This window comes from Felis catus, chromosome C1 (genome assembly GCF_018350175.1).
Source record: "Felis catus isolate Fca126 chromosome C1, F.catus_Fca126_mat1.0, whole genome shotgun sequence".
Classification (NCBI taxonomy): Eukaryota; Metazoa; Chordata; class Mammalia; order Carnivora; family Felidae; genus Felis; species Felis catus.
The window spans coordinates 82,684,894-82,710,008 of record NC_058375.1 but is presented as its reverse complement, the minus strand read 5'-3'; the positions used below and the strand labels follow the sequence as shown (position 1 = coordinate 82,710,008).

Below are 25,115 nucleotides of genomic sequence, written 5' to 3'. Positions count from 1 at the left end.
TCTGTGTGGTTCTTTTTTCATTATTAGTCCTTGGTTCAGGTCATCATTGAGATCGGAATCCAGTTGAAGCTGACTTTGTAAAGGACAGATACAAGGAAAGGGACAGAGGTGATCTCGCCTGCAGGGCACATCACATCCCTTTGACTAATCAACCCACGCCCTCCTCAGTCAAGTTGTATCATGAGCAAAGTGAATAGAGAAGATGGTCCCCCAGTGCTGTTCTGAATAACAGTCAAGTGGGTGGCCCGTCATCCATGCCACCTTTGAGAAAATACTTGGAGAATTGATACTTATATTCCATATTCCAGTTGGCAAAATGTGGTCTGGATCCCAGTGTAAAATACCTTGGAAATACTTTATTCTCTTTCAGCCGGTCTTCAGCTGAATTTGGGTTAAGAAATTAATCAGATAGAGGATGACCACAGGTGGACATTTAAAGAAATAGCCTTTCAAACTCCTTAAAATTCCTTCCTGACTGGGGACAAGGGGTGGGTATTTATATACTTAGAATTTGTCAGAGACTAAATAATTTAAAAGGCTAGATAAGAGGATAAGTGAATAACAATGAAAGATATGATACACAAAACAAGCTGAGTGATTTCTGTACCTTTAACATTTATCAATGAGAAGCAATTAAAGAACAACTTTGAAAATGTAATTAATAAGCAAAAGTGCTTATGCCCTGAGTTTTTGTTTTTGTTTTGGCTTTTTGGTTTTTGTTTTTTTTTTTTTTTACCTGAACCTTTAAAAAACAACATCTGTGGGCTATTTGTTGTTCTTTCCCCCCTCCCCCAACCCAATTTGCTGTGGTCAGAACACAGAAAACTTGAACTGAAAGATAGATTTCGTGATAGCATGGCATTTGGACAGCTATTTTACTTCATGATCCTGTACAGGTTAGTAGCAAACCTGAAATAAACCCACTCCTTTTGGGGGAAACAAGATGGTATTTTGCTGAATGCTAGAATTTTATCACTTTGAGGGGGGAAAAAAAGCTGCTTGAGAAACCTAAGAGTATGAAAGCATTTGAGATCTCAGAAGGAGTTTAAATCAATGCACTGCCACAGTTACAGAGCAGATGAAAGAGCCTGCTGTCTCAATTGCCAGGAAACTACTTAGAAACTCTCACTTTGATTTCTTCACGTAGTCCGTTACATTACTGCTAAATACAATATATAGGGACATCACGACTTTGATGTTGTACAGCTTTAACAAATGGAAACTAATACGATAGAACAACTAAGATTTGTGGTTTTATGTGGATATACAAATATATACCCGTCTAGCCCCTTATGTACTATGTATCTCCAGGGGCCGTCTTTCCCCTATAGCCTTATAAAATGATAATTTTGGTGTTTTATTCATGAATTCTAGTAAGCAGTGCCATGTTTATGTAGTACCAAAAACTCATACGGAGATATTGTTATTCTGAATTATTACCTTAACAATATGCGGTGTTTGTACACCAGTTTCAAAAGTATAATGTGGTTTTATATATCTGTTGGTAAGTACTGGGCAGAACTCAATGAAGAATTACTGATTCCATGCCTTTAGAAAATCTGATGCTTTTAATCAGTGGATGTGGAAACTGCATCTCCATCCAACAACAGCAGAGGTCTGTTCTCCAGTTTTAGTCATAAACTTTCAAGTGGTTATCCAATTATTAAGATCCTACATTTAAAAAAATCTGTGGATTTCTGACATTATTCGTTCAATTATAAACTTGAAATCATTTTACAACAATGTGCTTCTTCTTATGAGAATTACAAGTATGTGCTTATTTAATTACATGAGACTTCTCAAATTTTTGAAGTTTCCAGGAATAAGAGCAGAGGTCAGAATATCTTAATCTGACCATTGGCTCTGCCACCTACTAATCTTTTGAGTTGGGGCAGAGCATTCAATGTTTAGTTTCGATTTCCTCACTTAAGAACTTGATGGCACTTTCTCCATCTTACTGTCAGAATTGGTGTACAGACCAAGGAAAAAGGTACTGGAGAGGCAGTGCTATACTGGAGAGAGTGTCAGGCCAGCTGGGGAGACGAGTACTGCCTCCAGCTAGCTAGGTGACCACAGACACAGATAGGTCATTTAGCCATTCTGGACTCCTAATCTTGTGACAGAAGGAGGCTGGTCTGAAAATTTTCTGAATTCCCTTTTCCTTTATCTGTTGGCATGCTTTGAAAACTGTAAATGACTATATAAATATTTCTGACTTTTTGATAATGTGTGTTGAAAACTGCAAAGCACCATGTAAAATATTGCAGGTGTTTTATGTTGTTTTAAACAGTTTAACACTTTATCAAAATAAATTACTAAGGGGAGATCATAGGATTTTTTTTTCCTTTTTCTGGAAAATCTTTAAGAAGTCCATGGATATTCTTCCTTATTCAGTGCTTTATTTCTGGGCTGTGTTCATAGGAATACTCTTGAACTTCTTCCAGCTATCTAAGACTCTGTTATTAGTGTTTTTTGGAATCTGATAAGCACTGCAGAAGAATTTCCACTGTTTACTTAAATGTAGGTACCCTCCAGTATTCCTTTTACTAAATAATTTACAGCAACTTTAAGACTACTTTGGATTCAAGTGTAAACATATGTTTTACTTGCATACAGCCCGGTGGTGCACATTTCTAAGACCTGGAGTGGAGTTTGTCCCCCTATGTGACATGAAGTGAAAAGGGATAATTATGATTGTGGGTTTATGTGCATTGTGTCTGGTAGTTTAAGATCCCTGTTTAATAACTGTCACATTCTGAAATATCATTTGAAAGATTGCTGCTCTATTACACAAAAACATGTGCCAGCCCACGGTGTTCTGATTCTGTGGAACTCTTCTCTGCCAAATTATTTACCTGGGATTAGTACTTTTAATACCATTTGGATTCTATTTGCTAGCTTCCTAGTAAATTGTCTTTTACGTTTCAAGGAAGTTGACTCTTTCTTTACAGGCAAAACTTTCCATTTTGACCTCATAGGCACTTTCAACTTTAAATTATCTGATAATAGCAATGAGGTTTAGTACCATTCTGTCCTTCTGGGCATTGTAATTTCCACAGCAATGCCACCTACATGATGTAATTTAATCCTCACAACAATAAATTAGAGATATCATCCTTTTTTTTTTCTTTTCTTTTTTCACATCGGGAAGTGGGAGAGGACTCAACATGCTAAATGACTAACCCCAGTCACACAGCTGCTGAAATACAGAGCTGGGTCTCAGACATATCTTTTGGCAACAAGGCCAAATGCTTTTTTCGAGATCACTACTTAATGCAAATAAAAATAATGTCCTCGACCTTCTTTTACTGCATTGGGCCAAAAAAGTATTAGATTTAAAAAGTTATGTCTTGCCTAATTCATGCTCTAATGATTTATTCATATTACGAAATTTATTTTTGGTGCCAATCTAACTTACTAAGTACTAGCCACTATTTTAAGACTTAAATATGTTGCCTTTTAGTTTCCTATGTATTAAGTATTTAATCTCCATTTTGAAGTGAAGAAAGTTGCTCATACTTACACAGCTATGATGTAGTTTCAATCTGATTCTTCTGGACTTCTATGTGCATGCTCTTAGCCTTGAGGCTGTACCATTCGATATGGCATAAAACCACCAGATTTGACTTTAAGAAATAGTTTCTCAAATTCAAGTTCTTTCCATTTTTATTTATATTATTATTATTATTATTATTATTATTATCATTAATGTTTATTTACTTTTGAGAGAGAGAGAGAGAGTGCTAGCAGGGTAGGGGCAGAGAGAGAAGGAGACAGAATCTGAAGCAGGCTCCAGGCTCTGATCTTTCATCACAGAGCCCGACGTGGGGCTCGAACCCACAAACCTCAAGATCATGACCTGAGCTGAAGTCAGATGCTCAACTGACTGAGCCACCCAGGCTTCCCAGGTTCTTTCCATTTTTAATGTAAAAACATTACCCTGTCTCCTGCCTAACTTTTAGGTTTATTTTGAGATTTGAAAGAAATAATGTATGTAAAGGAGATTTTTAAGATGTAAATAACCATAAATAGGTAATTTACAATTAATGTGCTTAATCTCACTTAATGAGCAATAATGAGACAAGAATAGCACTATGCAAACCTCTGTTTACTTGCAGGTATTTGTACACTCACTTTGCATAGATAGGCTTTGACTAAATGTGCCTGCACCTAAAGCAAAAATTCAGGGCACTGTGTCAGACCCCTGGAGGAGACTGTTCGAGGGAAGTAGGAACTTTATGACACTCCTCAAATCCTGCTGCACAGGGAGCTGCCACCGACTCAGCCCTTGCACAGGGCTGATCCTGCTGAGAATCCAGGGGCCCCTATTTAAAACAGCTCGCTATAGGGATATTCATGCTTATGGAAATAATTAATAGTGGCAATGATGCTTATAATGGCACCTGATGTCCTGCTGCGAATAAAGATAAACCAGCCTTCACCATAAAGAACTTACAAATTATACTAAGCAAACATGTTAACACCTATTAAGAGTCCTAATCAGAGCTGTTAAACAAACAAAGAGATGTCATATAAAACACACCCATTTAGGAATAGCAGCTACATGTTTGGTGTTATAAAAGGAACCATTTACCTCTGAGATAGAGATAAAACCCTCAGTGGAGTGTAAAGGTTAGGCAGGAACAAGGCACCTTTCTGAGCAAACCCGTTTTCTAAGCATCAAATCCCAAGGCCAAAGCTGTTCCCAATGGTGTGCTTGCGTCCTAAGATTTATTTTGGGTCTTATTACTATGTAATCAGCAAATTATTTGTTTCTTCAGATGTGACTTATTATTGTAAGTAGTGCTTCTTTAAAGGGCTATGAAAATCTGGCTATAATATAATAGTAAAAATCAAGAAATTTGTTTATCTATAAGAAATTCACTTTGCATGGGGCGCCTGGGTGGCGCAGTCGGTTAAGCGTCCGACTTCAGCCAGGTCACGATCTTGCGGTCCGTGAGTTTGAGCCCCGCGTCGGGCTCTGGGCTGATGGCTCAGAGCCTGGAGCCTGTTTCCGATTCTGTGTCTCCCTCTCTCTCTGCCCCTCCCCCGTTCATGCTCTGTCTCTCTCTGTCCCAAAAATAAATAAAACGTTGAAAAAAAAAATTTAAAAAAAAAAAAGAAATTCACTTAGCAGATAGCATTTCAGGTTGAGATTCATCCCTACCAGAGCTTAAGATCTTGTTATTCTAAGTGTGGCCCAGCAGCGTTAACACCACTTGGGAGCTTGTCACAAATGCAGGATCTTGGGTCTCATTCCAAACCTACAAACAGAATATGAATTTTAATAAGATCCTCAGATAATTTATATGTATATTAAAAGTTTAAGAGAAAATATCATGTACAAAGTTCCTATGATCAGACATTCCCATCAGGAAAATTAATAAGTTTCATCTTATCGGAAAGTAGAAATTAAATTACTCATTTTTGGAAGGTATATACGTAGTGTGACGTTTGCCTTATGATGAAACACATCTGAAGCGATCCCCTCAAACACCCATGTTTCATGGTGCCTTCCGGTGTTTCCAGCATAGCAGACCATTCCAGCCACGTTCCGTCGCTATCTTGTAGTCTCTCCTCCCTCTTGAGGTTTTATGTTCCCTTCACACACTCAGATAGCTCCCCACTATGTGACACACTAGCGCTACAGAATAGGAGCGTAGGAGAAGGTGGGAAAGAGGTAGTCTTCCTAGCCATAGGGCCCACCATGTTCTTCCATAGTTAAAATACACCAACTGTATGTAATTTACTTCAATTAAAAAAATAATTACAATACAATACAATACACCAAGTCTGCTCTTGATCACTCCAGTGCTGTGGGGCTAAATCTGTCATATACAAATGGTGCCATTTTTGTGGGTTAAGAAAATTAGTGACTTTTACATCTTCTCACTGGACAAATCAGGGATAAATGAGATACAGCTTTACTATTCATATGTTACAAAGTATCTAGATTCCTTTTAGCTGCAGGTATTTATAACAATCATGAACATCACATAAAGAACATGACATGATGTTCTTTTGAAAATCTGATTTCTTATGGTCATATGGTGAACTACTTTAAGACTAGAGTAAAATTATACCCATAAGCATATACTATAAAAAAAAAAGGAATCTCACAGTGAACAAAGAGGGTAAAGTAAGGCATCAGTTGACTTACAGTTTAGAAAAATTCTGTGGAGGAAATTATAATGATGTTTTTTATAATTGTTCTCAAAAAAATCAACTCTAAGAAAGTTACAAGAGGCCTAATTAATGCTCAAATTGTTCTTCCTGAGAAACAGTTTTTTTTAACGTAATGTAATGGGCTTCATGGAAAATATTCTTTGTGTTTAGTGGTTATTCAATTCTCTTCTCTACATTGTAGTAATATACAGCACTTAAGAATAGGAAATGAAAGATTTTTGTTTCTGCTTTTTTGAGGTGTCTTTGGTAATAATCAACCTAGAAGTGTTTACCTAAATCCATTAAATTCAAGCTGTAACTCAAATCCCAATACAGACTTTCAGGTTTATTTTTATTGGAAGGATCCTAAATTCACAGAACCAACCTTCCTTTACTCTAGAATTTTTTTCTTTATCGTCTGACATATGGTCGCTCAAAATATCTCTTCCAAATTATCCATACATTCGACATCTATTTTTCTAATGTTTATTTTTGTCAGAAAGAGAGAGACAGAGAGAGAGACAGAGAGAGAGAGAGAGAGAGAGAGAGAGAGAGAGAATGAGCAGGGGAGGGACAGAGAAACAGAGTATCCGAAGCAGGCTCCTCGCTGACAGCAGAGATCCGCAGCAGAGATCCCGATGCAGGGCTCAAACCCACTAACAGTGAGATCACGACCTGAACCAAAGTAGGATGCTCAACCAACTGAGCCACCCAGACATCCCAAAGAAATATATTTATTGAGAGCAGAATAAGTGACAAACACTGTGGATAAATATGGTCACCAAGATCAACAGGTTCTTCCTGCCTGAAACTTCAGTATGGGAAGTGAGCTGTAAATCAAATGCAATAGTTATGAGTAAAAAGCATATTAGTAAAAGAAGGCCTTAACCTCTTCTGAATTCTTGGAGCCTTCTTGAAGAAGTAATATTTACCATGAGATAAAAAGGGGCCAGTACTCAGCCATGGATAGAAGGGAAGGATTTTCTAGGCTGCCAGATCTTATGAAAAAGTCTTAAGGCAAAGGAAGAATGTGGCAAATGTGAAGAAAAGAGCAAAGACCTGGGTGACTGGAACATAGTGAGCAAAAAGAACCACAGTAGATAAGGCTGAAGAGGTAGACAGGGCTCAATGGTGGTTGAGTTAACTGATGAACAGCACTCCAACCTCAGCATGACCACCTCTGGACATGAGAACTACCTCCAGGCAGTACATCCGAATCAATGAAGGGAAAATGAGAGAGTTAAAGTGTCATTTCTTATGCTGTAGTAAATTTGATTCCTTGTAAATCCAACCAACTGGATCTAATTTTTAACAGCTGTACTGAGGTTTGCCTGACATACAGTAAACTGCACATATTTAAAGGGTACAATCTGGTTAAGTTTTGAAATACGTATACGCCTGTGAGGCCATCACCACATCGAGTCTATGAAAATATTCGTTGTCCTGAAAGCTTCCTTCTGCCCCTTCACAGGGAGGGGTACCCCTCCCACCCAGCACTCCCATCCCCATGCAATGATTGACATGCCATGCTTGGAACAGTGCCTAGAACATAAATAAGTTTTCTTGAATAAATGAAAAGTGAGTCCATGTGGAGAATTAGCTCTTGGTTTGACATTGGGTTGATTGCTTCATCTTTTCCAGGTATGCAGTGCCATTCAGAATCAGGACTTCACTGTTATCCAAGACTACTGCACTGGCCTCAAAGCCCTGCTTTATCTGAAAAGCATTGAAGAACTGCAAGACTGGGACGGGCAGAGTCCGGCTACCATGAGTCATCAGAAAGGGAAACCGGTTCCGCGTATTGCTGAACTCATGGGAAAGGTATGTGCTCAACTTTTCCTGTTGTCCTTAAGAACTCTACCTCAGTCACTTTTTATTTCAGGTCTTGTTTTCTTTCCCACTGTCTCAGGAACAGGAAACACAGTGCCTTTTGGATGTAATTTCTGTAGTAGAATCATTCTGAAGGAGGCTTGATTACAGCTATATGACAGGTCCGTGAGTTACATTTTTATAAAACCAACATAACACAAGGTCATGTAAAGGGAAAAGATTGAAGTTTGTAGTGTAAAGTGCCTCCAAATTCTTGCTTACTGTGGTGATGACTGGCATTCTTTGCAGTGGGAAGCTGGAGATTTCTTTATTCTTTAACAAGCTCTGGAAATTATAACATTACCTTTCTATTTTCAAGACAATCAAATCACTGGAGCCCTGAATAATATGATGAAGTTTTTAAAATTAAAATCTAATCAGTATCTTTTGTAACTGCTTCTGCTATGTGGTTAAACCTGGGCTCAAAAGGTTATGTCCCAACTTTCTCACTAACTGTTATTTTCAGAGAAATATATACTACATTTACATTTTGTATAATACAGTGATTTTAGCAAATCTTTTCTAAAACAACATTCAGCATTTTGCCTTTGTATTTCCTTTGTATTATTCTAAATAGACAATCATTGTCAGAAGACATTTCTTGAGTCCTGAATGAGGGGAGGAAAAAATTATAATTCTTAGTCTTTTCAGCTTGTCACTACATCAATAATTAACTTTAAAAAAAAAAAGAAAGGCAAGTATAAAAAGATTCTTTAAGGAAGCATTTAATAATTCAAATGAATCTTAACTTGAAACAGGTCACATGAAAAAGAATGGAAAACAAAAACCCTGGGTACTCTGCCTTGGGTGGCAGGGTTAGGGGCTCTGAAAGAATAAGAGAAACATCATATAACTGACTTACATTTGGCTAGTTTCAATAGAAAATATCACTGCCCTCCAAGGTAGCTAAAAATAAGGACTTCTTGAAAAATAATGTGCGTGATTACAAGTCCAGTGATGAAAAACAAAAGGGAGAAAGAAATAAAATCTTACAGTGTAGATTCCTGGAAAATATCGTGATGAATGACTTCATGAGTGGCAATCAAACAGAAAAAAGGGTGGGTGACATTAATATTTATAATATTGTAATTAGCAAGACTGTGCCTAAGCATCATTATTAATGTAGCTAATCATATTATCATAAACTGAGTCTGCAGTATTTAGACAGTGAATGTTCTTGCTTTATCAATGACCATCAACGTCTGAAGGTTGTTCATAGCGAAAAAACCTTTTTTTTTTCACAAATAAGTTTACACTCATTCAGTGTAAATATCTCAAACAAATTGGCTCTGACATGATAATTTTGATAGTTTATGACCATTTGTAAAAGCATTGTCTCAAATTTGAATGGTCACTATGTGAGTTGAAATGTTAGCAATTATATTGCACCAGGCCGTTTTATCTTTAAGGGACTTCCACACTCATTTCAAAACTTACATATTCAAATAAAAGATGAATAATGATGGAGACACTTGTGTCAATGACATAAGTGGAAATTGATTTTCTGACAGTTTGAAACTAGATTCCGACTTTATTTTGGTAAGCCCAGCCTTCATCAAAATCGTAAGTATAATTTTCAGCATTATCATTTAAAATAAGATTTTTTTCACATAGATTTTGCTTGTGTGATTATATTAGTGATTCATTTCTCACCTCTAAGTTGAAGAACTAGCAGTTGGTCTGGCAATAGATCTTTGCTCCTGGATTCCCCTATGTGGGCTGACATAACTAAAACAATAGGTGATGGTCCTTTAACGTAACGTCCCTAACAGTGCATCAAATTGCGCTAGATCCAAGGTACAGGTGGCTTCCTAATTGTTCCTTTTTGTGTTTCTGGTGTGTGTGTGTGTGTGTGTGTGTGTGTGTGTGTGTGTGTGTCTTTGAAAACAACTCATATTGCTCTCTCACTAGCTGAAGAATAGCATGCTGCTCCTTATAGTGTTTTCATGTTACAGGGACAACCAGAGATGATGTAGACCCTTTTGAGAAGGGCCTGTTAGAAAGAGCTGGCTTCTTACAGGAAAGATTTGTTTGGAAAGTACAATTGTTACTCTACTTAATCTTTCACTCAGAGGTCAGGCTAGAATAAATTAGAGTAGAAATTTAGAAGAAACCAATTACAATACAGTGTTTGAAGATGGAGAGAAAATGAGACGTTAGCTATGGAAACAAGGATTTGGCCAAATTAGCCATGTTATCTTTTAAGTAATTAGTATATTTAATATACTCTCCCTTTGCATACCTCACTTATTAATTTATTAAACTTCCCAAGCAATGTTTCTTCGGGTGGCTTTGGAAAGGCAAAAAGTCAGGCATTTATAGTTTGCTCTGGTCTTATGGTACCACTTGTATAAATCTGTACCTGCAAACGTGAGAACAAACCCCATACAAAGAGCAGCCACTGGCTCTGCTGCACCACAGAGCAGTTGATCTCAAGCTGCTGGGGCTTAAAAACCATGGGGCATACTTAGGAAAAATGTACATTCTCTGGCCCTGCTCCCAGAGATGCTGATTCAGTCAGTCAGAAGTGGGTCCAGGAAGGAACCTGCATTGTGATGTTGTGATTCTGATGGAGGGACCTAAGGATCCACATTGCCACAACTAATTAAGGAGAGAATAGCAACAGAATATCCTTAGAGATGGAGAGGTTAGCAGTGAGTGCAATGCAAGCTGCTGTTGATGGAGAAAGTCAGCAATAAATGATTTTGAGCCGGAAGAGAAGTGAAATAGATGACGAAATCCAGAGAAGCGGTACACTGAGCTCTGAGTGGCTGGTGGTGGAAAGTACCTTGATGAGGAGACGGGGGCAGGAAATTAGTGCAGCAGGTAGGCCAAAGACATGTAAGGAAGCAAGAAGAATTGTGAGGATAGAGATACTTTGCCAACAAAGACGTAACATTCCCAGTCCGCGCAGACGATCAACAATGAGGAAATCTGTGAGGATAAGGAGGCAGAGATTATTCACAGGGACATCAGAAAGGAAGGGTCTTGGCAGCAGAGTATCCGGTTATTTATTCTCAGTTATCTTAATGCCTTCTCCCTGGTGAAAACCTAGGCAACTCAGTAAAAGTGAAGTGAATGTTTGCCACCCACAGGGCAGAGGTTACTAGCAGAGTCCAGAGTGAGACTGATAGGTTTACATGATGTTTTGTTACTTAGCTAGGTAGGCAACTTGGACAAGTTAATTAAGCTCTTCCAAACTCTTTCTAAAACTATGAAATGAAGATAACCACAATGTAAGTCCACAGTCCCTCATTAGCAATTCTGAAATCCAAAAAGTGCTGAAACCAAATGTTTCACACAACTCATTTGGCAGCAAACATGACCTAAACTGATGTGAGGCTATTTATAATTTTTATTTATTCCTCTTAGAGTGAACATTTAAATGTTTACTACAGGGAGACCAATGTGTTTGATTCCAAGTTGCTAGCCCACATAAAGCTTGGGGTATCACACATTTTACTTTGCTGAAGCCCCCAGAAAACCAGTTCTAAATTCTGAGATATATTTGGCCCCAAGGATTTTAGTTATGGGATTGTGAAAAGTATTTAATTGAGAATATAACTGCAATTATAACTTTACTCACAATTTTTCTTTATAATTGGAGCAAAGTATATATTTTAGTGATAGCAGAAAATAAATTATTAGTATTTAGAATTTTTAGGTGTGGCAAATCACAGTTATTTTGAGATTATTTGCTTGGGAAATATAAGAGAAATTGGATGCTCCAATATTAGAACAGAAAGTTTTGCAACCAAAAAGCATGGAAGGAAATGTCTTTACTGTTTTATGCTTGGGATGGGAACAGGATTCCTAAGCAAGAACCCTTGAAAGGGACTAGCACAGGCCAAAACTACTGACTGATTGGGGCCTGCATGCATTTTTACTTTCTGTTCCCTACACCTGGAATGTCTTTCCCATTCACTGAAGAGAAATTCTCAAGCACCCCTTCTCTTTGAGTTATTCTTTGATCTTTACATCAGAATTAATTTCTCCTTCTCTTCTTCATCCTTAGTTGCAACAAGTATCACCCAGCATGTGAATGTTCAAATGTCTTTTTCCTCTAGTAGACAGCAAGCTCACTTCCCAATTCCTTGGACACCCACTGATACCCAGTAAGGGCTCTGTAAATGCTGCTTGAATAAGTAAATGAATGATAAATGAATGCTGTAAGAAAACAGCTAAGTGGTAGCATTAAAAATTAGTAGTCATTTGACTTACTGAGCCATTGCTTTTCCCATCACATCAGAAATGAAATGAATTTGTAAAAAGTAACTTTGAACTTAAAGTTCTATTTCGTGTATGAGTCTAGTTTCGTAAAATGAGATGGAAGAAATCAGAGAGGAACGAGGTAGGCAGGTGAGCAAATTTTATTCCTTCTTGGCATAGAAAAATGTACCTAGACTCAAACCTTCTTGAGGGCCTAGATCACACACTGTGTGCCAGTGACTGACACAACATCTACCATGTGGGAGTGATGGCATGGTAGCTGGACTGCTGAAAGAATATATTGATCAATCACACATTTATTTTAAGATGTATCTTAAATATCACTTCCTTTTGAAGTCATCTATGACCCTCTTCCTCTCTCTCTGGGAAAATTGAGTCCCTCATTTCTCTGTTCTTGTTCCTGTAACTGGTATTGCATTTATTATATTGTCTTCTGGCTATAGGTCTTCTTGTCAATCACTGGGTCATTGTGAGCATCTTGAAAACGGAGATCATGTCATATTTATACGTGAATTTTCAAGAACCTAGCACAGTGCTACATGCTTATAGAATTAATTTGCACAAACTATCTGCAGTGTCCTTATTTGGAAGGAAAAAAGAAAGCAAATTTATAATCAAAATTCCAGCCAGTCCCTTTCAAGAATAGCAGTGATTTTAGAAGGAAACTGTAAAGTGCCAAATTACTTTCAGTAGGTATTAAAACATGATATTATCATGTGATGTTAATAATTAAACATAATATGTTCACATTAAAAAGCTTTCATTAGGGTTAAATCAGAAAAACTGTCAATGTGCTTGCATAGCATCTCCTAAAACAAGGCTTTATTTTGATGAAAGAAATCAAAATATGTGCATCCATATGACCAGATATATCATTCTCATGTTATTTTAAAGTCACAAGTGATATGATTTTATAAAACTACTGCTATCTGGTTGTAGTGTTTATATGTAAATATCTAACTATCTGTTTATTTGTTTCTGCCATGCTATTCAACACAGAGAACAAAGAAGTGTTCAAAAGGAACGTATGATGTCATGAGCATGACCATTACAAAAGGCCTAATAACAACAGTCTTGGAAGAGGAGAGCAGTATCTCCTACTTACAACTTTAAAAGTTTTATGTCTTCCATGCTGTTTACTCTTTCATGCTTTGAGATATAATTTGCATAAAGAAAAATGCACCGGTCTTAAATGAACCATTTGATGAGTTTTGACAAATGCACACATCCACAGAATCCTCACTTCTGTCAAGATATTGAACACTGCCAGCATCTCGGAAGAGTCCCTTCTGCCCCTTCCCAATCATTATCTCTCCATCCTCTCCTAAGAGAAGTAAACACAATTTAGTTTATATCATCATAGATTAGTTGGTTCCTATTCTGTAGCATCATATAATTCGAATTGCTAAGTATATGTGTTTTTGTGTGTGTGGTTATTTCCAGCACAGTGGTTTGGAAAATCATCCATGTTGTTGTGGGTGTTAAGTAACTCATCTCTTTTTATTGGTGAATAATATTCTATTGAATAAATATATCATAATTTGGTTATTCATTCAAATTTACAGTTGAGCTGTTTCCACTTTTCCAGTATTATAAATAAGTCTAAAATAAGCATTCAGGCATAACTGTTTTCATTTCCCTTGACTGATATGTAGGAGTGTAGTACCTGGGTTATAAAGTGATGTATAAGCTTTGTAAGAAACTTGCCAACAGATTTCAAAGTCGTTGTACCATTTTATACTCCTGCCAACTGTGGATGGGTGTTTCAGTTCCTTCACATTCCAGCCAACATTGGGTATTCTCCATCTTTTTAGTTGGAGCCTTTTAGTACATGTACATTGATTGGGATTTCCTTGTGATTCAAATTTCCATCTCCCTGAAAACTAATGATATTAAATACTTCTCCATGTTCTTGCTGGCCATCCATATATCTTTTCTGCAAAGTACCTATTCAAATCTTTTGCCTGTTTAAAAATTGGATTTATTTTTTACTGAGTTTTAGGAGTTCTGTATATATTCGGGGTACAGGTCCATAGATGCAAAAAAGCATTTGACAAAATCCAGCATCCACTCATACTAAAAGCCCTAAGCAACCTAATAATAGAAGGAAATGTCTGTCCTCAGTCTGATAAAGGGCATGTACAAAAAATCCTACAATACATGTCATATTTAAATTGTGACTAAATAAATTTTTCTTCTAAGATCCAGAACCAGGCATGTTCTCACACTTCTACCCAGTATTGTACCAGAGGTCCGAACTAATGTCTAAAGATATAAAAACAAATAAATGGCATCCAGATTGGAAACCTACTAAAATTGTCATTTGCAGATGGTAATATTGTATACATCAAAAATCCCAACAAATATATAAAAACACTATTAAAATCAATAAATGAACTTAGGAAATTTTCATGATACAAATATAGTATACAAAAGTGATTTGTATTTATAGATGAACAATTAAAATCATGAAAAATCAGAAAATTAAATTTTAAAATTCCATTTACAATAGCATTTAAAACCACAAAATACTTAGCAACAAATTAAAATGTATGCAGTATCCATACACTGAGAACTATAAGGGAGTCCTGAGAGAAACTAATGAAAAAAATCAATGGAGAGATAATGTTTTCTCCAAATTAATCTGTAGATATATCACAATCCCAATCAAAATCCCAACACATGTTTTTATAGACTATTAAATTTTAGAAGTTGTTTCTAAAATTTACATTGTATTTAAAGGAGCTAGAATAACCACAACAGTGTAGAAAAAGAACAAATTTGGAGGATTTGAACTGTCTTCAAGTTTTTCTATAAATCTACAGTAATCAAACAAGCATGTTTGAGTGTCAGGATAGATAAATAGATCGATGGAACAGACAGAAAATCCAGAAATAGACCCACACATATATACTCAACTGACTTTTCACAAAGGTGCCAAACAATTCAATGGAGAAAGGAAAGTCCTTTCAATAAATGGTGCTAAAATTAATGGAACCTCGTATTTTTCTCACACAGGACACAAAAGTAATTTTAAATATATCATAGATATAGAAGTATAAAAATGTTAAAGAAAACATAAGTAAATTTCCTCATAACCTTGGGATAAGGAAAGATTTCTTTGATAGGATGCAAAAAGCACTAACCAACAAAAAAAAAAATTGACAACTTAAAGTTCATCAAAATCAACTTCTGGTCATCAAAAGACACAATTAAGTAAATGGAAATTCAAGTCACAGAATGAGAGAGCATATTCATGATATTTATATTTCATTTATATTTCATAAACAACTTGTGATGAGAATAAATGTATGTACTACTTTAAAAATGTAAGCCAGATAACATGAAATAATTTAATTTCATCAACAACTGTATGGAAACCTTAAAATAAAAAGTCCACGGTGAGGACCTATCTGTAGGCTCTTGCAACTAACTCTCATCCATCTATGATAACTGGGTTTTTTTGTTTGTTTTTTGTTTTTTGTTTGTTTGTTTGTTTGCTCTTTTCTCTAATATCACTTTAGAGCTAGCCCAGAAAAGGAGTGAGGGAGAAGAAAGCCATTTTCCTTCAAGTTCGTCTTATGGCCCTGTGGTTCTTGCCCATGTTATTTTCTCCCATTGCAGCTTTGTCCCTGTGGTTATTCCTTTTGAGGCTGCCAGTGGGTACTTCATATTGTTAGAAAAGTTCCAGATGACATTTTACATTTCTGTCAGTTGCTTGGGTAATGACTGAAATAGGAAGCAGTATTATTGAGATCACTTTCTATGATTGTAGCAAGATTGCATGAGGCTAAATTATTTTTACTGATTCAGCTCACTTCATAGGACATGGCAAAAAAACAAAAACAAAAAAAACAAAGCACCAGTTCCTGAAAGTTCAAATTTTCCAAAATTACCAAATCAGAGTCTACTGTGTAGATATTATGAGAACTTATCTACATCTCTAAATATCATCAGATAGTTTAAGTAGTATCTTAAGTAAAATGCTGAAATGCCAAGTATACTTTAAGAATAGGGCAGACAGGGGAGCCTGGGTGGTTCAGTCAGTTAAGTTTCCAACTCTGGATTTTAGCTCAGGTCATGATCTCAGGGTTCGTGGGTTTGAGCCTAACATCAGGCTCTATGCTGACAGTGTGGAGCCTGCTTGGGATCCTCTCTGTCTCCCTCTGGCTCTGCCATTCCTCCCCCCACCTCAAAAAATAAACAAATAAACTAAAAAAATAATAATAATAATAAGGTAGACCCCTGTTTATAAATGGTGATTATTCCTACTTAGAAGCAAAAAATCTTGAATAAGATCTTGTAGTTCTGAGTGTCTAATCATCTCATTAAGGTTTAATGATCCCACAAAGAAGTCAGCATGCCATTGTAAAAGCAACGTGTTAGAGTCTAGCAGGTCTAGGTTTGAATCCAGGCTCATCGTCTTACTACTGGGTGAACTGGGGCCAGCTACATGATCACACAATCTTCTATTCCTGTATGGCAAAGTTAAGATAATGATAGCAATTTCAGGATGCTTTGTGAGGATTAGAAATCATATGTAAAGTTTATAGCACGTAGAAAGCAGACATTCAGCACATGCTACTCAGTGTTACAGTTAATTCTAATCTAGATGATGGATAAATGCACAGACACATAGATACATAGATAGAACATAGGTAGAGATATAGAAGTATTAGGGTAATTTGTATATGTGATACTTAACACATTATTTTTATACTTTCTCTAGACCTTCTACTGATAATGTGATTTTACTAGCTTAGTTTTGTTTGAGCTGGTCAAAAGCTAGCACCTTTATCCTTTGAAGCACTCTTTTTGCAAAAAAAAAAAAAAACTTCTAAATAATTCAGAAGTGTTTACTTTCTAGGTAGAATGGAAATGAATTTGTTAATTTGGGGTTTGACCAGTAAACTGGCATGAGTGGTCCATCCTTGGTCCTAAAATAGGTAGAAGGGAGGAGCCTATTAACTGTTGTCAAACCAGAGTAACAATGCCAAAATTTTAAAAGAGGCATTAGGGGAGGTGTTGGTAGGACTGTCTCATGTTATACAATGAGGTAGTTTTGCATTGCTTATAACCAAAATAGTTTGTGCCACTATAAGCCTTCCCAGCTTGGTCTCTCTCCCATCTCAAGGGTAAGTGGGTCTATATCACAGGACAACTTTAAATACTTGGTAGTAGTTTCCAGCAGCAATATGTAGAAAAAGATTATGGTCCAAAGCCAAGTCCAGCAGAGGTGTGTGATCAAGTGGCAATGCCTGCATCAGCATGGACACAGGACAAGATGTTGCAGAATATGGCTTCCCACTTCCCAAGTGTAGAGCATTGACACCTTACCTGGTCTAGGAATTTGGGTAACCTTGAACTTTACAATTTTTGTAACCACTGCTGCTGCCTCATTGAAATCCACCATTGTATGCCTGAAATAAAATGCAAATTTAAAAAGTTACTGTTTTGCTAGCATCCCTCCAAGCTTTGCCTTCACCCATCATGCTTTTTAAAAGTATGATTTCCTATTTCTCCTTATTCATAAACAGATATCTAATTGCCAGGCACAAATGTAATTATTCCTTTTGTCACTTTCATGAAAGTAAGCGGTTAAGTATAATTTCTCACACTGCATCAAATATACTACTTAAATCAGAATGCACCTTATCAATATTAATTTTACACGTAGAACTTCTGTAAAATTACTTTTCATCCTTCAACACAACCTACCCACATTAATTTTGATGTTACTGGTAAGCCAGGGGGAAAAAAAATAGGATATTTCTTGTTCTAGGTGGGGGATTGAGGATTTATAAAGAAAGCATTACTGTAAGCATGTAAGATAAAATTTGAATTCAAATACTCCTTGAACTGCCCACCTACCCTCCCTCCTAAGAACTCTAGAAAATCAGTGTCCATTTATTGCAAACCAGTTAGCTTTGTTCCTAATCCTGGTTTTATGGAGTGAAGCAAAATATCTCTCTGTAATTCTGAGCTCTGCCCTTGAGATTCTCCCTGAGGGAAAAAATATATATGTTTGTTCTATCTCTGTTTAAGCTCATCTGCCCACTTGAATAAAGGAAGCATTAGATAAAAGATATAATTTTCTGCTAATTAAAGGGGTCAAGGAGTCATTTTGATAAGGTAAAGAGTCAACAGAAATTCTAATTATGTTCGGCTTTATGCCAATATGTCCTAATCTAAGACTTGAGGAAAAAAAAAATTAAATGTCTACTTTTTGAAATTAAAAAAAAAAAAGGATCTGATTACCAAAAAAAATTTTAAATAAAACAAACCATGATTAGTTTGCTTTTTTAGCCTTCAAATTATATGGATCATAACTGCTATTGAACAGCTTTACCAACACCCTAGAAGCCTAGGAAGGATAGGCCAAGATATCTTTAATTGCACTGAATAATTGCCAGTCTCATGGTTAGCCAAATCAGTTTATAGACCTAGATGAAATACCCATCCCGTCCCTCTTTTTCTTAGAAATGTGATCACTGTTAGGTTGCCCATATTGATCTAATTAATCACTTTATTTCTAAATTTTTTAACATTTTTTGCTGTATAGATATCAGAAAGTGATCTTATATGTGTCTCAAATTCGTACCCTTTAATAGTCTGTACTTCATGGTCACAGGTGACCCCTAGAAATGTGTTTGAGATGTGACTACAGCTTGCAAGGAGAAACGTGATAACGCTACTCAAAAAACCCTTTGGATTTCAGCTTCAGGCGCTATTTGTGGTGTTGCCTCATTGATGGGAATGCCCTGAAGACCTCATTCCCAGCCCCTCTTACCTGCTAGCTGGTGTGCTATAGATTGTTCACAGAAAACCCTGTCAAGATTGTGCCTTTTGAAGATTTGTTGCCATACATCCTTAAAACATTTTGCTTGTCTTACCTGCTTATCCATTTTATCCCATTTCACCTCAAACTATAGAACCTTCTCTAGATCCTCTTCTGGCAGTTAATTTCTGCATGCACCCAGTCCAACTGAGCTGTGGAATGTCACCCATCAGGCTAGCCATCTTTCAGAACCTGAATATTACCGAGTCTTTCTTTCCATTTAATGTAGATCCTAAGGGAAACTAATGAAAGTAAACATAGCATTTGTAGTAATCCAGATGTCCTAGGGAAAGAGCATTTCAGTACTGTCAAATACAGTCTTTATTGAGATATAGAAAAATCCTGCCTTATGTTATCCTACTCAGTTCATGTGTTTCGTGTTGGTGGTGGGCATTAGTTGTATCCACTAATGGCTCCATAGGAGAAGCAAATCTCCTTGCCTCTTGGATGTTCCATGTGACTAGATGACTTGCTTTAGTCAAGACAATGTGAGTGAAGTATAGTATGTGATTCTGGGTAGAAACATTTAAGCTGGCATTCGATTCCCCAATATTCCCTTACCTTGCCACAGTGAATGCTGAGGCGTTATGTTGAGAAGGTGGCAATGTAAACGGATAAAATGGATGGGTAGATTGCTGATATACCATGTAGGACATCCAGAGATAGCAGACTTTTTGTGAGTGAGAGACCAACTTTGATTGTGTGCAGTCTCTGAGATTTGGGAGTTGGTTATCACTGCAGTACTATCAGCTGGTAAGGATTACACAGAGTTCCAAATGACTTGTACCTGCCACCAGAGGGACTGATGGCTACAGAGTTAACCCTCTGAAAAGTTGTAAAATGGAAATGTTCATCTTTAGTGATTTTCACTTCCTTTTCTGCACGTGGTCCCACATGCAGACAGCTAATTCCATAATGCAGTTTTCCATACCATCACTCTGCCTCCAGTTTCTTGGCAAAGTGCCTGATGACACCGGAGAACTTTCTTTCTAAACCATAAGGTGAAAACATTTATTCTTGCATTGTACCTCATTTTAAATGAAGTTGGCCTAATCCAACTGAAGAGACAGAGCATAGTGTGTACCTTACCCATAACTTCTTTCTTGTTAGTAGTAAGGAACCTGGGCAACTTACATACTTTCTCTTAGCCACCATTTCCTCATCCCAAAACTTGGGGTAGTAATATATATCTCATTGGGTTGTAGAGAAAAATAAGCAACAGAGTATAAATTTCTTCTGAAAAGAAGGTTGGGTCCTACAAAGCATCATTTCCGCTCACTGTTTCTCATTCCCTAGTTGCTTTATTTTCAACCCATCAAAATTAGATATCTACCCATCCCCATTCCCCACATCACTAAAACTGCTCTTGCTGAAGTTATTAGTGCTTTGGTTATCACCAACTCCAGTAATTTCCCAGTCTTTATTAGGTCTTATTTTATTCAGCAACTGACTACTCCTTCATATTTGAAATTTCTTGTTTGGTTTTTTGAATACTCTTTTCTCCTGGTTTCTCCTTTACCTTTTATCAAGCAAACAATTGTTAGCACCTAATAGGCACCAGGCATTATAGAGGCAAATATTAATAATAACATAACTGCCCTCCCTCAAAAGGATCGCAGACTAGTGTGGAATTAGACAATTAAAGAGTTATTTATAATGTAGTGATAATTATAGTGATAGAGAGATATGCACAGAATAGCAGGGATGATGGGGTGTTTAAGAATGGTTTCCAGACTAATCTGAAAGTTAAGATCTAGTAAGTGTAGGAAGAATACCTCAGGCTAAGGGAGATAACATGGCAAAGTCCTGGGGGGAGATAACATTTCTGTCTGTGGAGAGAACATTCTTGGACTTGATTTTTAGGACCCCCTCCTATTTTTATGGCCCTTACATACTAGTATTTACCCTATTCATGCCTGTCATGGTACAATATATGCTCATCAGACCCGTGAAGCCAATTTTACTCTCCTTGTTGTCATCTTCCAGATTTGTACTGTCACCAAAGATCTCCCCCTGGACATTACACACCCATCTATTCAGCTTTCTGGTAGACTTTGCCATGCAATAGCCCTGCTCGGTGCTCTTCCTGCAACCTAGGAATAAAACAACAGTAGTGATTATCCATGACAATTATATAAGCACTTTATAATTTACAAAGCACTTTGGCATACATTATCTCACCAGCTGCTTCCTTAATGTAATAGCAGCAGTGGGCAAAAAACCGTGTCACTGCCAACAGCGCTTTTCTGACCTTGGTCTCCCAGCCCCACCTACTAAAAACATGAGAGCAGCTGGATGGGAGCTGATTAGAGGCTGGAAGCTGACCTTGTTTGGGGACCAGGGGAGTATGGCAGCAGCAGGTGCCACCTCCACCTTCTCCATCTCCATAGGGGCAATAGAGCAAGTCAGAGGTTTCATGGCAAAATGTGGGAGGCTGCACAGAGCAACCAGGCTCATCATGAGCTGCCTGAGCACAGGCTGAAGGTGGCAGGCATCAGCTTGTGGGAGGTTAAGCGCTTATCCCCTCTCTCCCACTTTTCTGATTTCTTATTTCTTACATGCATTAACTATCATTTTGAAAGTTTCAGTGGGTTAATTAAATTCTTCTAGTGTTGATGCTATGAAAGCTGAAACATTTTCAACTGAGATTGACACTACTCAAGACATCGGCTTCACTGATGTTTGTTCAGCAACACTCCAATATGTCACAGGATTGCTGAGAGAACATCTGAGAGCTATAATGAGCTAAAAGTCAAGTACAGGGGAAAATGTGTTCCAGACTGCTGCAGATGTTCTCAAATCAAATCATATTTCTGTGAAATGCCATATAGAATATTCAGCGGTTGAAGGATGCAACATGAAAGGACAGTTCAATTGATTTGCACTGTTTTAAAATTTTATTTAGCCTAAATTACATGAAATGTGGTGGCTTTTTTTCACTTTGAATCAATTAATGAGAGATGCACTTGATCCTAATGAGCTTCAAGGATAATTTCCTTGCACTAAGAGGAATGCATTAACTGGTTAGGTACGAGTCAAAGCCTAGAGAAGGTGGCAGTTGAATAAGGGAAACAGAGTAGAGTCCAGGGATTGACATTATATAGCCCCACTTTCTCCCCTTTATTTCTCCTTTATCCCTCTGGCACCAAAATTCAGCAAACAACTGTTTACTTAATTCACCAAGATTCTGATAAGCCTAACTGTGGTGCTGTGTTGATGGTGATCCATTCTGTCCCTTCTGGGAAACCTGAAGGAAGCTTAGCAGGAGTGGGTCAAGGAAATGTTTTGATAGATGCATCTTTTGTAGTCCCCAACTTACATTCCATCACACAGGTGGCCTTGCACATCACCATAGTTTATGGGTATCCTGGCATTTGACTAGGAACAATATTCTCCTAAGTGAAGGGTAGCATAAGATAAGAACTGACAAATTTGAGTAAGGAAAAACAGAGAGAAATGCTTAAGTGACATGAGGAAGTACAGCAAGGCACCATAGTGAGATACCACCTCAGCCTCTATATGGCTAAAAATAAAAAGATTGACAACATCAAATGCTGGCAAGAATATGGAGCAACTAGAACTCTTGTACTTTGCCAGTGGGAATATAAAATGCTACCAGCACTTGGAAAAACTCTTCATTTTCTTATAAAACCCAACAATTCCATTCTCAGGTATTTATCCAAGAGAAATAAGAACACATTTCCATAACATTTGAGATAGATGAATTTTAAAACCAGTATGTTAAGGGAAGGGTGCCAGACACAAAAGAATACTTACTAAATCATGCCATTTATGTGGAGTTTAAGTGTAGGAGGAAAAAAATCTATATCATTAGAAATCACAACAGTAATAAGTAGAAATGGATTGGAAGAAGGCACAAGGGCATTTTCTCGAGTGGTAGAAATGTCCTATACCTTGAGTGAGTGATGGTTTCATGGATAGATTTATTGTCCAAATTCCTCCAACTGTATGCTTACAATCTGTGCATTGTACTGTGTATGTATACCCACATAAATCAATTAAATTAATTGCTTTTAAAACAAACAACTAACTGACAGAAAGGAGAGAGGATAAGCATTCAGCAGTACTTTTAGGGACAAAGTAAGACAATATATAAGAAATACTAAAGACATTTTTTACGTCCAAATTACTTTTAATCAGGTAGCCTTTGGGAACTAAAAACCTTATGAATTTAACCACTAGAAAAGAATAACTGGTACCTTGATACAAATCTTGGCTGGAAACCAGCTTAAAGAAAATGGATGGCTGGGGGCATAAACAAATGTATTTTCCTCTGCCAACTTGCCAGCAGCTAGGTGTGGAATTGGAATAGTTTAGGCCTTGCTCATCAGGGAGACTGGCTGGAGCCTAGAAATGAAGAAGGGGAACATCTGGCTTCTTGAGGAGTGACATAGGTAAGGGATGAGGCAGCACAATGTAAATGAGAAGCTGCTTCTTAGAGGGAAAATTTGATTAGGTCCTTTGGTGGGACTTCAATTCTCTTTGCTTTGTAGGATCAGCCAGTGCCTGCAGCCTCTGTTAACAAAAGCTAGCCTTGCCTGAGGCCACAGCTCCCAGAACAGAACCTTAAATTGATTGCTGATAGGGTGTTACATGCAGGGCTGGGCTCTTTTGCCCTACTGTCCTACCCACCCTTACACAAACAAACCCAGTGGGGCATTTGTCTGGAAATCTTAAGTCAAATACATTTGGAATGCTTTAATATATTATATTCATTGACATTTTGTCCTGCAATAGCTCTATTATTATTGGATAACAAATTTACATTTATAGAAATAAAGACAAAACTCTTGAGGTTGAATTTCCTTTCACTAGGTACATTTTGTTCATTTTATGAGGCATTACTATTGCAAAGTTGTAAAGAGTTTAAAACTATATTTTGATTCTGGTGTTTTTCTCCTTCAAGTTTCTGCTTACCTAAGATGCATCTCTATAAAATTATGGCTGGAAACAAATATCACATGTCTTTTCCAAATTCACATAATTTTTGTGACAGATTTGATTTTTGGTTCTAATTAGAATTCATTTTACATATCTATGCCTAGCTCAAAAACTTTTGAGTTTGAATTTTATTCATTTAAATATACATGTATTCATTCATCAAATAAGGAGTATCTGTTAAGTGCCCAGGCGTTGTGATAGATAATAGATAATAGATAATTGAGATTGAGATAGAGATAATCCCTTTATCATTGAGGGAAGGTCAATTGAAAAAATAATATTACTAAACTTTTTTAATGCCTTACATAATTATTTATGCTTATACGTATGTGTGTATATATGTGTATGTGTACATGTATATTTATATCCCCATTTTACAAAAGTAGAAACTGAGGCTTAATGAGATTTATTGTAGTTATTGTACTGGAAACAGCATGCAAACCCCATTCGGTTTATTGCAAAACTGTGCCTTTAACCACTTAATTATACCTTATCTCAACATAACTGCTGTTATGATATCAGAGTTAAAGAAACAGAAAGGAACAAGTGTCCATCTCAACTTGGCGGATCAGGAGCAATTAGAAAGGGACAGATGAACTGTGTCTTGAGGGATGAAAACAGTATAAGTTTTATGTAAATGTCCTCATTAATTCCAATCTATAGGCAATGGCTGTGGCCAAGTGATCACTTGTGAAAATTGCTACATTTTTATTTATGGTGGTAAAAGAGTTACAGAATCTGCTAGATAATTCCATTCCCTGATAGGGCATAGGCTTCATTCTTTGTGCTTTTGGGAGCTGTTGTCTTTTAGCATAAATCCCATCAAATCTTTGTGAGTTTTGCTTTTACATTTCCTTCATCTGTGACGAGAAGATTCTATTAACAACCCTGGCACCTTCCATTAAAGTCTACAACTTCCAACTGCCAGGAAGGGATAATGAAGTGATAAATTTAATTTGCTACCAAAATATGTAAGGCAGAGATATCTAAGTGAATTTATAGCATTAGCTATGTCTTTCCTCTTAGCATTAACAAAAGTTTTATGGCAGGT

At 37.0% G+C, this 25,115-nt stretch overlaps 1 protein-coding gene across 3 annotated transcripts in view; it reads left to right on the top strand.

The window, feature by feature from the left end:
* The window catches only part of DPYD (dihydropyrimidine dehydrogenase), an 869,175-nt gene that overhangs the window by 733,621 nt on the left and 110,439 nt on the right, over positions 1-25,115 (top strand). For all 3 annotated transcript variants that reach the window (XM_045036245.1, XM_011284844.4, XM_045036247.1), the window contains one exon: positions 7,807-7,986. In XM_045036245.1, the coding sequence (XP_044892180.1) occupies positions 7,807-7,986 (180 nt within the window). The remainder of the gene's footprint in view (positions 1-7,806; positions 7,987-25,115) is intronic.